Source organism: Urocitellus parryii, chromosome 3 (assembly GCF_045843805.1).
Source record: "Urocitellus parryii isolate mUroPar1 chromosome 3, mUroPar1.hap1, whole genome shotgun sequence".
Taxonomy (NCBI): Eukaryota; Metazoa; Chordata; class Mammalia; order Rodentia; family Sciuridae; genus Urocitellus; species Urocitellus parryii.
Window position 1 is genome coordinate 176,492,083 of NC_135533.1, and position 16,453 is coordinate 176,508,535.

General features: G+C 46.4%; 1 protein-coding gene across 5 annotated transcripts in view; it reads right to left on the reverse strand.

The window, feature by feature from the left end:
- Positions 1–6,342: 6,342 nt before the first annotated feature.
- The window catches only part of Tbc1d5 (TBC1 domain family member 5), a 501,737-nt gene continuing 491,626 nt past the window's right edge, over positions 6,343–16,453 (reverse strand). For all 5 annotated transcript variants that reach the window (XM_077796237.1, XM_077796238.1, XM_077796235.1 and 2 more), the window contains one exon: positions 6,343–10,037. In XM_077796237.1, coding sequence (XP_077652363.1) covers positions 9,744–10,037 — 294 coding nt within the window. In that variant the 3' untranslated portion in view covers positions 6,343–9,743. The remainder of the gene's footprint in view (positions 10,038–16,453) is intronic.

Here is a 16,453-nt window from a genome sequence, read left to right on the forward strand (position 1 = left end):
GATGTTTATACAGAGGGAGGGGAAAAATAGAAGAAGCATAGTATTGGGAGAGAAGGAGAAAGAACAATAGAATTAGGCTGATAGCAAGAGAAGATAAAAAAGACAAATAAGAGAAATACATGAAAATAAAACAAGATCAAACTAAAATGTACAGTTCAAACTAAAATGTACAGTTCAATGAACCTGAACCCTCACAAGACAATGCTAGAAACAGATAACTACATTAAAAAATGCTAAATATGAGAGAACACAAGGCCAATAAGCACATATATATGCTATCTATATTTATATATCTCTCTATAGATATCTCCCTGAAAAAATTGGGACAGCAAGAATGTCCACCCCCGCCCACCTTGAAATAAGGAAAAAAATATGTCAAAAAAAATCTGTTATCTTGGTGTAGACTGAAGGGACCTTCTCTGCTGATATAAGTGGTCAACATATTTGACCAGAATGGGTGGTCATTGTCTACATTCAATTGTCTTTCTTATCAATTATTCTTGAATAAATTGATAGAATAAGAGGTAGGGTATGTTAATCTTTCTGTTATTATATTGCAGAGTTGCCCAATGGAGTGGCCTAAGATTGAAGCTATTTTATAGAAGACTCAGTTTCCCTTTCTGCCAACATGGAGCGGGTTAGGTTAAGATGTACAGCCAGTTTGTGGTTTGACCTTCATACCAGATCCGTGCACTCCCAGGGTACCACTTCTGCAGTGTATTCTGTGAGGGGGTAATCTGGCAGGTGGTGCTGGGATCTATTTGGGCCTCAGGTCTAGTTATGCTAGGTTGAAAGTACCTTCTTTGGAGACATTAGATTGGTCTGCCCTTAGAGATAGACTTTGGCTGATCACTTCTGTGGGTGTGGTTCTCAGGTGCCTCCCAAGAAATCCCATTATAGGGCGGGGTGGCCAATTCTGCACAATTTTTTTTTTTTTTTTTGCTGAGTCAGCTTCCCAGGTGTAGTTCCTTAGTGTATTCACCCACGTCCTTTGCTGTTCCAACTCGAAGTAGAATCACTCCATGCCCATGTATCTCACATTATTCCAGACACCACTTGGTACCTCATTAGGTGCCTGCTGGGATGGTTTGTTCTTTTCAAGGGCATTGAGATGCATCATTAGGTTGTTTATTTGGGATCTTTCTGATTTTATGTAGGCACTCACAGCTATAAACTTTCCTCTTAGACCTGCCTTCATAGTGTCCCAGAGGTTCTGGTATAGTGTATCGCTATTCTAAGGAGTTTCAAATTTCTTCCTTGATTTCTTCTATCACCCATTCACAATTCAAAAGTGTATTATTTAATCTCCATGTGATCATATAGTTTCTGTAGGGTTTCATTGTGTTGATTTCTAATTTCATCCCATTATTTGATAAGATGCAAAAAATTATACTTTGTTTTTTACTAAGAGTTGCTTTGTGCCCTAAAATATGATCTATTTTTGAGAAGTTTCCATGAGTGGCTGAGAAGAAAGTGTATTCAGCAGTTGTTGGTGGAAATACTCTATACATATCTGTTATGTCCATTTGATTTATAATATTTTCAGATCCAAAGAATCTCTACCAAGTCTACGTCTGGATGACCTATCTAATGTGAGAGAGGTGTGTTGAAATCACCCAGTATTATTGTACTGGAGTCTATTTGAGGCTTCAATTTGGGTAGTCTCTTATATAATTAGTTCCACCTGCCTTTTGGGGCATAACTATTGTATCTTGTTGGATTGTTCCATTTATGAATATAAAGTGATCTTTGTCTCTTCTGATTTATTTTGATTTGAAATTTGCTTTGTTAGATATGAGGCTAGTTACTCCTGCTTGTTTTGGGGCTCCATTTGCATGGTATTTTAATTTCTGCCCTTTCACTTATAGCCTGTGGCTGTCTTTGCCTTTAAGGGGCATCTCTTGCAAACAACAATATAGTTGGATCTTCTTTTCTGTCAGCCTTTCCCCACCTCATTTCACAGATGGGGGAAATGGAGGTTCCCAGAGATGACTGTCTTGCTCAGCGTCCCCTCTTAATTGGGAGAGTGGCTGGACAGTGCTCTGGCATCTGTAGGGTGAGGCAGGATAGCAGGGCCCACATGTCTGGACGCTAACATCTCTTCAGATGCCAGGTCACTCTGGGCTCTGTCTTCCTTCAATTTGTGATCAGCCCTGGGATTGGATCCAAGCTGGCCTGACTCTTCCCTAGGATGAGGTTTGAGAGTGGAAGCAAAGATGACAAAGAGGCTTAGGAAAGGCTGGTCTTTGAAATCTGGGGAGAAAAAGGGCTTCCACTCCTGGGCCCCTGGGGTCATCGTCTCATCTTCTCTCTACCCCTGCCTCTGCCCATATTCCAGTGTCCCAGCTCGGCACCTGAGGGAGGCTGAGAAACTGTCTCTCTGCCTAGGAATTTAATTTTTATCTGGGCTTCCTGGCTATCCTCTGCCACAATAGTTCCCATCTAAAAATTCGCACCTGTGCATTTTCTGGGCCCTGCCTTTCTTCCCCATTGGACTGAAACTCCAGAGGACAGAACCCTTACAGTGAGTGACAGAGATTCAGACCTCTTTTCAAGAAGGGACATGTAAACTATGGACTTAGATATGAATATATTTATTAGCGAGCGAGGGAAAGGGAGAGGGAGGAAAGGGCCAGGAAAGATGTATGGTCCCCAAATGAGAGAATTTTGAGATGAATCCTGCTATTAGGAAAGTTGTACCTTGCTGCACAACCATCCAACCCAAAACTTAATGGCTTAACATCTCATATGTTTGCTTGTGATTCTGCAATTTGGGAAGGCTGCAGGGGGTACAGCTTTTTCTGTTCTGCCCAGTGTCAGTTGAGGTAAAGGGATTCACTTTCAAAGTGGTACACTAGGTTGTTGTAGTCTGTTGGCTGTTTTCATGTAGGCCTGCCCACAGAGCTGCATTGGGCTTCCTTGCAGCTTGGTGGCCAGGAGCCAAGAGACAGGGAGTAAAAGCTGACAGTCTCTTGAGGCAGGGTACTGGAAATTGGTATTGCATCACTTCTTCCTCCATATTATTCTACTGATTAAGGAGTCTCAGAGCTGAGATTCCAGGGGTTCTTGATAGGAGGAAGGTGTCAAAAGTTTTCAGATTATTTTTTAAAACCATTACAGAAGGCTACCTGGAGGTGAGGAGTGGGCAGTTACTGCTCAGGTTTGGATGAAGTCTGTAAGCTCTGCACTGTGGCTAGAGTAGCCTTAGTCCATCTCAGGACCACTGAAGCTGCCTCCTGCCCACCCTGGAGAAGTCCCAGTTAGTGCCAGAAGTGGCCCCAGCAGCACTTCAGTCTAGTATGTGTTTCTGGGCCATTGCCCTTCCCATAAAGAAGTGGAATTTGTTCTCCCTTCCCTTGAAACTGGGTGAGCTTGGGACTACCTGAATGAATAGAATGTGGAAGGACTGATTCCATGTTTCTTCTGGGGGTAGGTCATAAAAAGTGCAAATTGCTTCCACCTAGCACTCAGGTGTGTGCTGCTCTTTTCTCCCCCTCTATACACAGCTTAGATATCTAAGTGAATAAACTACATCTCAGTTTTTGAGTCTTCCAAGGCCTCACAGAGCAGGATACCCGGGGGCCAATCATCCTCCTGTTACCTGCCTGAGACCTTGACCCAAAGCATAATGAATGGTTGCATTAGTGCATGGAATAGTTTACTGTGCTTGCAAAATGAAACATAATATTGGGACCTCCACAACTCAGTCCCATGGGCAGGACGTGTCTGGTGGAGCCTCACTAGGGAGGAGTGTGGCCACTGAGCTTGCTACTTGCCAAGTATCAACAGGATCAGTGAGAGGGCACATGGGCGGAGGAAAGAGTTTGTGTGCATCTTTGGCAGGAGGGCCAGTGGGGCTGGAGCAAGGAGCAGTCTTTTCTCCTGAGGGCTGAGAGAAAACTCTTGGTCTGATCTTCTGATCTGCTTTTAGGTTAGTTGAGCTGGATAATTAGAAGAACAAGGTTACTGGCCAGACCTGACAAGTGGGACCAGGCCTCCTCTGCAGTGGGATGGGGGTGGGATCTGACCAAGCTGTAGGGTGGACCAAGGACAGGGAGGCTGCATGTGGAGCTTGAACAGCTGGCTTGAACAGATGAATGGGACAAAGCTGAGGAGGCAGGAGGTGGCACTGCCTGCATTAAGGGCCAAGAATGTCATTGACAGTTCCTCTTTACATCATGGCCTTTGCTGGCTGTGACTCCCTTGGGAGCATTATGAGGGGCAACCCTGTAGCCCCATCCTCCGTTCAGTTATACCTTGTTCAATATCCCTTCATTTCTATGAGTCTGAGAGACATGGGAGGGTTTCCAGGCTACTTCCTGAACTACAGCCCATGAGTGCACTCCACTGAGTCACCAGGGGTTTGATTCATCAAGTCCTCCATGGGGGGCCAGCCCCCATTACAGCAGATGCTGGTGGGCAAGTGCAACTTATTTGGCAGTCATAATTCCACACTTTAACTACTTTGTAGCATTTATTGTGTTTTTTTTTTTTTTTTTTTTTTTAAGTGGGAGTCCCTGTCATCCCTATAGAGCAACAGCTGACTCGGGCTAGCCTAGCCCTTCCACCTGAAGCCTTGGGACTCCCTCCAGGCTGGAAGGGATTTTTCTCCCCAGTGCTTTTTCCTTATATAGAAACATGTCTCTTCCACCCTTTCCTGGCAACTTGAGGGGTATTTTGTGTCTGAACACTCATGTAACCTCACACTCTGAGGAGTGAGATAATGGATGTTGAGTGGATCCTCTGGGTTGTGGAGCTGTCACTGTGTCCAGGGCCCTTTCCCTTCCTGTGAGAACTAGCATCTCTTCTCACAAACAGATGTGGCTCTCAGTGCAAAAGTTTCTGATGGCACATATACATCCTCAAAAGGCTATGGATGCTGGCTGTGGCAGAGATAAGTTACAAAATAAAGGTGGAACTGTCAGTAGCTCTTCCTAGCAGGGCACTGTTGGCCATGGGTACTGCTCATTTATGGGAGTTGGCAACTAGGTGGTTCTGGAACACAGAGGGGCTGTCCTGGCCCTTAGATGGGACTTGAGCAGTCTCTGTGCAGTCTCCTGACCACAGTGGAGGGAAGGAGCATCTAAGCAACCCCTCTTCTGCCAGGATTCTAAGCTCAGCCAACCTGACACCTTGGCTGCTTCCTGTTTTCCCCACCCTGCTGGGGTGAGCCAGGCATGTCTCAGGAGGGAAGGAATGTTAGTTTGAGTTTCCCAGAAGCAGATCCTGAGAGAAGACTCAGAGGGAAGGCAGCCAGCAACCTGAGCTTAACCTTGCAGGGGAGCTGTGGGAAAACACCAGCACTGGCCTCAGGCGGTCAGTCCCAACCAGGGGTTAGGGCAGCTGCACTCACAACTGACCCCCAGCTTTCTGTCTAGAGCTGTGCCGGGTGATTGGTTTTCTCATTTCACACCAGGAGCAGCAGTTTCCTGGGACTCCAGCCAAGTCTCCAGAGGGGGGTGCAGAGAGGGCAGGATGAACTGTAGCACATCAGTCTTGAGGAACGTGGGCAAGGCACCCCAGGTCCCATTCGGGGAGCAAATGTGGTTATCACTGGCCTGAGGAAGTTGGGGTAACCCTCACTAGCAGGAGCCTTCTGAGAGGTGGACCAGACCCTCCACAGAGCCTGCAGGGAGCTGTGGCACACAGGCAGGGAAAGTGTCCTGCAGTCTGGGGCTGGGCCCAAGCACCCATTCTTAGGAGCCACTGGCTTCCTGGCTCTACAAAGTTTCCTCCCCCAGCCTCCACCTTTCCTGGCTGACCCTTAAGCATGCTCTCAGCACCATTCCTGTGTCGTTGCCCTGTGCTGAATGTTGGGCTAGTAGGACAAACTTGGTGCTGTTGGAGTGGGAAGGGGTGGTAGGCCTTTGGGGCGGCCCCCAAATGGCCTCTTGAATCAGCAGGCAAAGCAGGAGGATTGTCTGAAGAGTAGCCAGGCCTCTGGAGGGTGGGGGAGGGATGGCTGTCAATGGAAGGGGTCGGTCTCTACCCTGTCCAGAATCATCCTTAGCTGTCCTGCTTTTCTCTGTGCTACATGCTTTAAATCAGTTATCCCCTGTGATCCTTATCACCCCATGAAATGGGTGACTACTAGAATTTTCAGTTTGTAGATAAGGAATCCGAGGCCCAGGAGGTTAAGCAACTTGCCAGAGTTGGAGAGGATGGCAACTAGTGAGAGTCCTGGGTCTTCTCCAGGGGGTAGGTGAGACCAAGACAGTGCTGAGGCTGTGTGACCTCTGCCTGGGGGCTGGACCATGTCCATACCTGCACTTGACCTCAATGTGTGTTCACCCCACCTGGAAAAAGTCAAGCTACACTGTCAGTTTCACATTAGTCTTTTATTATAACCGTATTGAGTGGGATCACTTTGCCAAAAGGATAAATCGTTTCTTATATCAGTATGAGTTACAGCATAAAGATGGATGAGAAAAATGGTATGTATGCTGTAGAGGGCACTACTGGGAATTCTATAAATCAAGTGAATTATGCCACTGTGAGAAAAGTTATCATGACAACTTTTTATATCAACGTGGTCTCCAGCCTGCTTACATGAACTACTACCACTAGAAGAAGCTACTGAAAGTTAACACTAACAAAGTGATTTGGCCAGTGAGGAGGAGCCTGGCTGGCCAGTTGCTGTCCCTGTTCCTGCAGCCGCTTCTCCCTGCCCCAAGGCTCCCTGCTGCTCCTGCACTGAACACACAGGGCAGGGCCAGGCGTGTGTCTGCTGGGGAGGAGCAATGGAACCAGCCCTGCACTCACAGGATAGCCATTCAGCGAGCTGGAGACTTAAGTCCTTCATACATTCTCTTGTTCTGAATGACCTGTACGGGTGATTCTTAAAAAACAAAAATGATAACCTGTCATGCTGTCTCCTGATAAATTTGGATCAACTATAACTGTCAGAGCTTTATGTCTACTCAGCATCTCTGACAAAGTAAAGGCAGTGTTCCTGCTAGTGGCAGGCACCCAGCTCCGTGGCAGCTTCCTCAGTGCTGCAAAGGACAGTGCCCTAGAGTCAGCCCAGTCACACGTGAGAGGGCAGAGCACATTCATTCTGCAGTGCTGTCCTTCTTTACAGATTGCAGTTGGCACTGAACATAAGCAGGAGTTCATAATCGAGTATAGCTGAATGTTTAAAGTGTTATATGACCTTGGCATACATACAATATAAGGCAAAGTAAGCTGATTTTCTTCCTCTAGTCTGTAATGCACAGATAATTTTAATTCATTTCTCATTAGAGAGGAATGCATGAAACACATGGGGACATGTATAAAAAAAGTGGATGACAGCGGGAATTAATCTAAGCTTAATGTATATAAAATTATATACTGCTAATAATCACAACATGCGAGGAATTCCACGGATTACCACAATTGTTAAAGAAAAACAAAAAGGTCTCATATGTCCAAGATTAAAAAAATATATAAATGTAAGTACCTGATAAAATAATAAAAAGGAACACATTCTTTAGCACTGTAACTAATAAAAAATGCAAATGATATTCACCAAAGAATAATTAAAAAAAGAGTCACTTAGAAAAAAACACTACTCCTACATTGCTCTACCTCTGAACCTGTGGGGTGGGGTCTGAGGCTGGTGCTGCATTACAGGCTCCCCTCCTACGTTTCCTTTGAGAAGGGAGTGGGCTCACAGAGGCAGCACCTCCGAGTGCTCGTGTGGCACCAGCACAGAAGTACAGGATGGAGAGGACCCTCCCTCAGCATATGTACAGGGCTGAGAGTTTCTGGTGATGATTAAATGCCCAGCCAATGGCAGGGAACCTTCTTGGCTTGGTGGGTGGCAGTGGCTCTTGTGTGGCCAGTGACACACAGCTATCCCTCTATTTCCCAGGGCAAAGGAGATGTGGGAGTGAGCAGAGGACAATTCTGTACTTCCTAGAACTGAACTTCTGACACCTTCCCAAGTCCTTTCTGAGAAAGTGACCCCTGCACAGGTATGAGGCTGCCCACTGCACAAAGACCTAGAGCTTACAAAGTGTCGCCACAGGGACGTGCCCCAGAACAGTTTACTCAGAGGTGCTGAGAGGACCAGACTCAGGTACCAGGGAGCTAACTGGTGCAACTGTTGAGCAGTTGCCCAGTCATGGAAGGAAAGACACCCCACCATCTGGCCAAACCAGTCATTAACCTCACATTGCTGGTGAGAGGGGATTTCTGTTAATTAAGAGCAAATTGTAGAGCTAATTAGAACCACCTCTGCAGTAGCTGACTTGAGAGTCATCACCATTTTCTTAGAGATCGAGTGGGAAATCATGTCATTATCACATTTGTCTGTAGAGAAATATATGGTTATCAGTGGGAGGGACATAAATGGAGTCTTCTTTTAGACTTAACTTTTCATTTAAAGTTACCATGAAGGCTGCCGCTGCCCCTACCATCTGCTGAGGAGAGCCAGGCCTCCCCGCAAGGGCTGCTCTTTACTCTGGGAAGCAAAACAGGTCCCATGTCCATCTGCAGTCCCTACTTGTCCCTGGCAGAGTACCTGCTCAGGTGCAGGGGAGAGGTGTCCTTCTTGGGTCCTTTTCGTTTACAGAGAGAAACAGCTTAGGTGATGCTGTGTGTTCCTAAACTGCCAGCTGAGGGAGGTGGTCTCCAATCTGTTGTGAAGCCCAGGAAAGTACCAGTATGTCAGACCTGGTCTTGGTGGTGGTGCCCAGGACACAGGAGTTTATAGCTGAGCACAGGCCCTGCAATTCCTTCCTCCCTCCCAGGGAGGGAACATCCCAGCACCTGGAATGTTCTCTAGGAAGCCCTGCTCCCTAGAGAAAGGACTCCAGGTCCAATTCCCTGTCACTGCTACCATAAGGCCACTAAGGGGTTCTGACTCTAGATAGGAATAAACAAGGCTTTCCCCCTCTACTTCTCAGTAAAATACAGCTCTGAAACCAGAGACACTTTGACTGAAAGATGTATAACCCTTAGAGTCAGGGTCACTTTTTTTTTTTTTTTTTTCAATTCAAGGATAGTAATACTCTTGCAACTTATGAAGTCAGTATAGTAAAGATAGCTTAAAGTGACCTTGTTTTCTGTAAAAGATTCTAAAAAGTGAAATACAATTGTTTAAGGAGGAACTATAAGGCCAAAATCTATTTAGCCTGAGGATTTTAAATGTCTTCTTTAACGAATCTTAAATCACACCATACCTCCAAACAACTTTTAACTTTAGACCCAGTTTCTAGAAATCATAATTTTGAGAGGTCAGTAATTGAGTAATGGGTTTTTCCATGTCCTGGAATCCCTTGTTCTAGTTCATTCTATTGCACTTGGCTCTGCTACATGGCTTCCCTAGGTAGGAACTAAGTAATATGAGACAGATTTCTACAGAGAAAGCACTCTCGATATCAACTACTTTCCCGGTGGCTGACGCTTTGAGGGAGGGAAACTGTCCACCTTCACCTAAAGGTAACTGATGGCACTGTCAGCACTCTCAGTTGGGGAGGAGAAGATGGGGAAAAGTGGTTCTGATTGTGGCTTGGTCTTTTCTCAGAGTATGGTTCTGGGTACTTAGTCTGGCTCTAATTCAGAGCAAGAATTGGGGTAGGGTCAGGTTAAGGGCCCAGAAAGTCCTGTCTGCATTTTTGTGAACATAGGTGTATTTGCTTCTTTCTAAAGGGTTCCAATGGGCTGTACCAATGCCAAATGCATGCTGGGGAAGCAGCACTGGTTTCAGAGGGGTCTCCCCTAGGGAGGCCCCTGAGGGGGAGACTGGGTCCCTGTGGTCAGATGTCCAGGGGGCTCACGATGGTGAAGCCAGAGTCCTTGCTGCTGTCGTCATCAGGGCTGGAGCTGGGGTTGCTGGAGGATGCTGAGGCTGGGCCCATCAGGGGATCTGAGAACACCAGAGGAGAGCAGGCCAGGGTCCGGCTTTTCCCAGATGTGCTTTTGAGGGTGCGAAGAGGCTGAGCCTGACCTGAGAAGTGCCCCTTGGCACTGCCCCCCTCATCTTCTTTTGAAACCAGGATGAAGTCATCAGAGCCCCCTCTGTCTGTGAGCCCAGGAGTTTCTGCAGAAGCCTGTGAAATAGAGAACAGGTGGATGAAAAGAGAAACTAGCCAAGAACAGGGCAGCAGGCCTTCATGAAAAGCCAGGCTACCTTGCCCCTGGTTCTCTGCTCTGGAGCCTGGGCACTTAGCAGCAATACAGGGTCATGAGCATGCTGCAGAGCCTCCGAAGCAGAGTGCTGGCTTTCCTGGGTTCAAAAACAAAAAAAAACCCAACTTTCTCCTCGATAGGCTGCCTGGGATCCAGGGCAGCCCTACCATATCATGTGGGACCTGAGTGCAAATCTCTTGGTCCTCCTTAAACTTCAATTCTCTCATCTGTGAAATGCTGATAAGGACGAAGTGTGTGTATGGGGTCACAGTGAAGCAAGGTGATGTTTGCAGATGCAAACCTACCAAGACTGCTCCTTAATGGGAGCTGCCACATTTGGAGTGGCTTGACTACCACCTGCTGCTTCTTTCCTCATACATTCCTCAGTGGTAGCTCCTTGAGGGTATGCATGTCAGTGACTCCTGAGGCGATGGCGGTAGGTTCTATAAATAGGAAAACCCAAGAATGGCAAGCAAGTGCCAGGTGAAATGCCAAAGGTACAGAGAATCACTTTAGTCTACAATTATCTTCCTCCTTAAGATTAAAAAAAAAGCCACTCATAATTGCTGAACTAATCCATGAACACAGATAGAGGTTTTGGGTTAGCGAAGCTATAATTTGACCAAGGTTGTCCAATGCTAGCTAGCAGAAAAAGCGCCTGCCTACTCACCCACAGCATGGGTGGAAATTAGTGCAGGGTCTAAAGAGATACATGGAGCCCCTTGGCTGGAGGTGCCCTCGGGGCCTCCTGATTGCTGCAGCCTAGGCCAACCCTGAGTTGTGCAGAGCCTGGAGTTAGCAGCACTTACTGTCAGGTCTCTTTTCAAATTTCATGTCTTCCTCAGTAATGTAGGGGGCGAGTGGTTAGATAATGAGCCAGGGGTCTCCCATCTCTGACACTCATCGTCCTGTGAGGCAGTCAGCTCAGGAGCTTGAGCAATCTGCCTTAAAATCGCAGCAGGCCCTCCCGTTCCCCACTTCTAACTCTCAGGCTAATGACATTCTGCAAACACATCCATTCCTATAAAGAGAAGAAGCCTGTGATATAATGGGAGAAAGGGACATGATTGAAAATGACACTAGCATAGAAATGTTTGATAAAGACTGTTCTTTTTCCTGAGTTAGAGGGAAGGACATCAAATCTCATCCCCATTTACTATCCTGTGTATGGGGCATTGGCGAGAACGTTGCTGCCCTAGAGTGGCATTCCTCCTGCATACATCTTACTCTAAGCACCCAAGGCCACGGGAATCAGCGCGAGGCCGCAGGTCTAGCCTCCTACTCTCACAGCGGACACTTTGTATGACTGGGTCCTGCGCGTACATCACGAGAACCTTGAATTCTTATAAAATGGGTTTCTGGCTGGAATGCTATTTGGTAGAGCTTGTCTTAGGGTGGAAATGAAAGAGCATGTACAGTACATCCTACTTCTCAAGTGGTACTGCTATTACAGGGATAGCATGATCACCTACAGTGGAGACAGTGGAAAGGCTTTGAAGAGGGGGGATACTTTTCAAAGCCCTTCCTTGGAAGTAAAGATGGTTCTTCCCATTCTTCTGATTATTTGGCTTGTTTCTTCCCAGGTCCCAGATACAGGTTGTAGACTGGCTTACACAATGCAAGTTGTCTGACAGGGCCTTGATAATCCCTAGTCTTTTAATTGTGTTTTTTTTTAATCCTTCTTTCTGCCCTTAATATTACAGATCAAGAAAGGAGCCTCAGAGAGGGGGCCTTGGCTTGGCCAATATCACAAAGCAACTTAAAGGCCTCCACTCCATTGCATTACTTCCAGTTTTTTTTTTTTTTTTTTTTTTTTTTTAAATCTAAACACCAAGATGGATTCCTCATGGCTTTCCATAGTGGTCTTTACTACAGCAGGTACCCTGGACACTTAGTAACTTGGCAGAGCAAGCCTTCAAAGTTCCTACTTGGGAGCTGGTTCGTGAAGCCCAAGTTTTTAATCTTAATGTTATAGACATTTGGAGTTCAGTGCCCACATGTGGCTAGGAGCTGCTATTTTGTATAGCACAGATAGGCAACATTCCATCATTAGGAGACATCCTATAGGCTTCTATCCTAATCCTGATTTCACACTATAAAATAAAAAGGATCAAGGGAATAGGGAACCATGTGTTGTGGTCCTGGCCAGTTATAGGTAGGACCAACAGGTTGAAGAACTTTTCTAATTGTATAGTACCTACCCGTTACCCTTGAGATGGCATGTTCCTGACTATAGCCAGCATTCCCTGCCTCTACTCACAAGCCCTGAGAAGGAAAGTACAGATGACTCTTAGCTTACAGTGCAGGCTCATGCAGGAAGAAGGTGGGTCAAGGTTTCCTGCCTGGAAAAAAAAACTGACCCCTGATCCGTCTTCTCCAGATCCTTGTGCTTTGCTGCAGAAGGCCCCATGGACTTTTTTTTTTCCCATGATTTGCTTGTGTCTAGGATTTTCTTGCCTCTCTTCCTGATCCTACAAGTTTTCAGTTATAGGAGGCCAGGAGCCAGGGAGCAGTGTTAGGGTCTTGAGATATTTTCTGGTGATGCATTCACATGTTAGATTGGTGATGGGCTGTACCAAAGATGGAATGACTTTGTTGTCTTGGTCAAAATTATGTCTAAGGAGAATGCTTCCCTGTTCTCCTTTCTCTGGTCAAATCTTTTCAGGAGCACTAGTTCTTAATAAGCTGCTAAATATCACAGGGAAGGGGCCACAAGGGGACTAGGTAGAGAAGCTCTTCTCTTTCACTTGGGGTATCTTTAGGTCCAGGAAGGGCCATCTCAGCAGCAGGTGCAGACGAGAAGTATCTCTTGGATGCTGCACCCAGGTGAGGCCCTGCCAGAGCGAGGGTGCAGGGCACTTCCTCTCATATATCTCAGCTGGCTCATCTTGGGGATTCATGTGGGGTCCAGCACCTGTGCTTACGACGGTGAAGTTGCTACCTTCCCCTGATGACTGTCACCATCTTCCAAATTCTTTGTTGCCCTTTGGAGAGGACCATGAGGAACTAGCCCAAACTGCCCAGTCCCTCTTTAGAGGTGACCTAATATAACCTTGCCCATTACAATCTTGCTAAATTCTCTACCCTGAGGGGTTCTTGCCTGCCATATTAAATGTGCAACACAGGAAGAAGCATGGTCTGTGTGTGTACACATGTGATGACAAGTGCAGGTTTCTGTCTCCCCAGTAAAATACCCTACTTCCTTTGGCTAGAGAGCTACTGCTCTGGGATCCACCCAGTGTTCTCCTTACCTGCTGCCATCCTGGCTGACTCAGCATCTCTGAACCTTTTGTTTGCAAGTTCTCCCCAGCTTGGTCAGTAGTGCCAGACTCTTGAGTTGGCTAACAAATTTGTAGTAATAGAGTTCAGGAGACCCTTAGTCAGGCAAGCTCACACAAAGGTCAGCTAGAGCTCAGTCCAGGCTGAAGGGGAGGTTGGTAGGGGATGCCTGAATACAGAAAGCTTCAGTACAGAATCCTTGGAAGATCTACAGCAAGGCAAAAAGAAATCAAATCCTAGAGCTCCAGAGGGAGCTATGGCTTTTTGATATCCTGAAACACCTGCTCCCAGTTTTATAATTTTACAGTTTCAATGCTCTGAAATCCTTTGACAGTGGACTAAGTTAAAAAATTATTCCAGGTAAAGATTTGTGGGATCTGCATTCAGAACAACCATTTCAGACAGCCCATGAGGGTGTTTCCATCACTGATGGATGTCTGGTTATTTGTCAGTGACTAAGAAACATGGTCTTTGGCCACAATACATTTCTCTTGTGTGGCCAGGAGAAAGGTCTTGAGGATGGGTTCCTAAATTGCAATAGTATTTTGCAACTAGATCTGTAAGAGGAAAGAAAAGTGGTATGAAGTTCCCTATGGACAGTGCTTTATGGCCTTATACCACAATCAGGGACTCCAAAAGAAATATAAGTTAATCAGTCTTCTTTGACTAAGAAGAGAATAGTCCTCTACCCTCCTGAGCCTCAACCCCCTTGTTTGGAGGACTCTCCCAGGGCCTCTGCACCTAGCTCATCCTCAAACCTATAAACCCACCTCTTCCTGATGGCAACATTGGACATGGGACCAATTACAAACCAGGAAATGGAGTTCTTCCCTCTAATGTATGTACAAGTGCCTTTCATCACTAGCCTTTATAACTGGAAGGCACATGGCCAAGGTCTGAGGCTGACCCAGGAAGGTTTGTCACTCTCATAAGGGGTATCTTCACAACCTCTTATGGGTGGATATTCAAATCTAACTGGAGAAGAAAAGTTGGCTGTGCTAGCAGAGGCAAGAAAGCAAGCCAGTAAGCAGCAAGCTAGGGGGCTGGACAGCCAGTTCTGGAGTCCCTCCTAACCCCAACACAGTTGCAGAGCGAGTCAGAGTGGAGTACTAGGGGTGCCAGAAGCTGGCTGATGCCTAGTTAATTAGAGAAATTGAGGGAAATTCAGCAGAGGCCAGATGAAAGGCTTTCATGCGGAGGGTGGAAAGAATGTCTTCAGAGACACATCCCATGGATTTCTGAGGGGGGACAGTAGCCAGTCAGTGCTTGGAACCTACTTCATATCTCAGGGTATTCCTGATGTCTGGAGAAAACTCCCAAAATCGAATGTGGGTCCAGAAACTAACTCTCCTCAACTTGTGAATATTGCCTTCAAGGTTTTCAACAACAAATAAGGCTGAAGAAGATGAAGAAGCAGGCTGCCCTTTTAACAGGTGCCCTCCAGGTAACCCTGAGGGAAGAAAGAAGTCACTGTGGGTAAGTCTCCCTTTCCTCCAACATGGGACACGCTGTCCACCAGCGAAGCTGGGACTGAAGTAGTGTGCATTTTGCAAATTGGAGGGATATTGAAGAGGGAATACCCAAACTGTCTTACGAGGGTAGGGGACAAACCCAACTGCTATTACCTCCCCTCACAGAAAATGAAGATTGATGAAGTCAAAGAGCTCCTTGATTGGCTACCAAAAAAGGCACATAAAAGGGTTTCTTGAGCCTGTGAGGTGGGGCGGTTGCAAGGTTTTAAAGCACTCATTCCTGCGTGTTCCTGAGTGTCCCATTTCCCTTTGAGAAAGAGGTTGGTTAGCCAAACTGGGGCCAACAACTCATCTTCAGCAAGATAGGATGGAAGTACAGGTCCCCAAGAGTCCTAGCATTGAGCTTACAGCGCTGCTTTGTAAAACACCAATAATACCCAAAACTGTCCCTGAAAATGTCCTGACTCGAATCAAACCTAGGTCTGCAAGGATGAGTGGGAAGAACTATCAGCCAAACCAGTAAAGTTTATCTTAAACAAACCAACAGCTGGCCTGAGTAAAACAATCCCCTCTGGCCATGGCTAGAATCAAGCCTGTGCTGAATACTCAGGCAGGATTTTTTTCATGGCTCTCAGTTGTGGAGGCAAGGTTAAGGGGCTGCACCAGGTGATAGTCTTCTTGTTAAACAGGGTTTAAAGAGAGCCCGCACAGGTTGCCCTCTATTTCTCCCATCCTGCTGGTTAAAAACCAAGGAAAGGAGAGCACAGGTTATGCAGGACTGACTGGTAATTAGTGAAGCTGTGCAGACATGCACCCTTGTCGTTCCCAGTCCCTTTACCTTATTAGCTAATGTTCAAGGACATCGTTCTAGATTTAAAAGACATTTTCTTTTGTATCCTGCTGGATTCTGGGACCCAGGAGTTGTTTGACCTCTCTGGATCCCCTCATGGGAAAGCAAAACAACAGTACTGCCAGACAGAGCTCCCCTTATACAGAGGAAACAAAGCAAGCTTCAAAATGTCTCCTGCTTAGGAGGGTGGATGACAGGCAAGCAAGGTCGCTAATAAAGGTGGTGTAGGTGATTATACGACTGGCTACCTGGAGTAACAAGGACCCCAAACTTAAATGAGAACAAGGCTGCCTGTATTCTCATTGGCTAAGATGGTACAAGCCAGGGATGCTGCCTGGAGAGGACCTGCAATGCCAGCCACCCTGGGAGGTCCGAGGTGTATTTTAGATGGAAGCCTTCCCCTGTGTAACAGAAAAAGCAAAATTTAGAAAATGACCTTGAAGCAAAAATAGGCCCACTGTCACAGCTGGATAGATTTCCTTCAAAGATAGTGCTGGTGTTTCCCAGATGCTTGGAATACAATGGAGATAGCATGGAAAGGACCAATCGCAAGAAAACTGAGTAAAAGCCAGGTGTACACCTGTAATCCCAGTGGCTTGGGAGGCAGAGGCAGGAGGATTGTGAGTTCAAAGTCAGCCTCAGCAACAATGAGGTGTTAAGCAACTCAATGAGACCCTGTCTCTAAATGAAATACAAAACACGGCTAGGAATGTGGCTCAGTGGTTGAGTGTCCCTG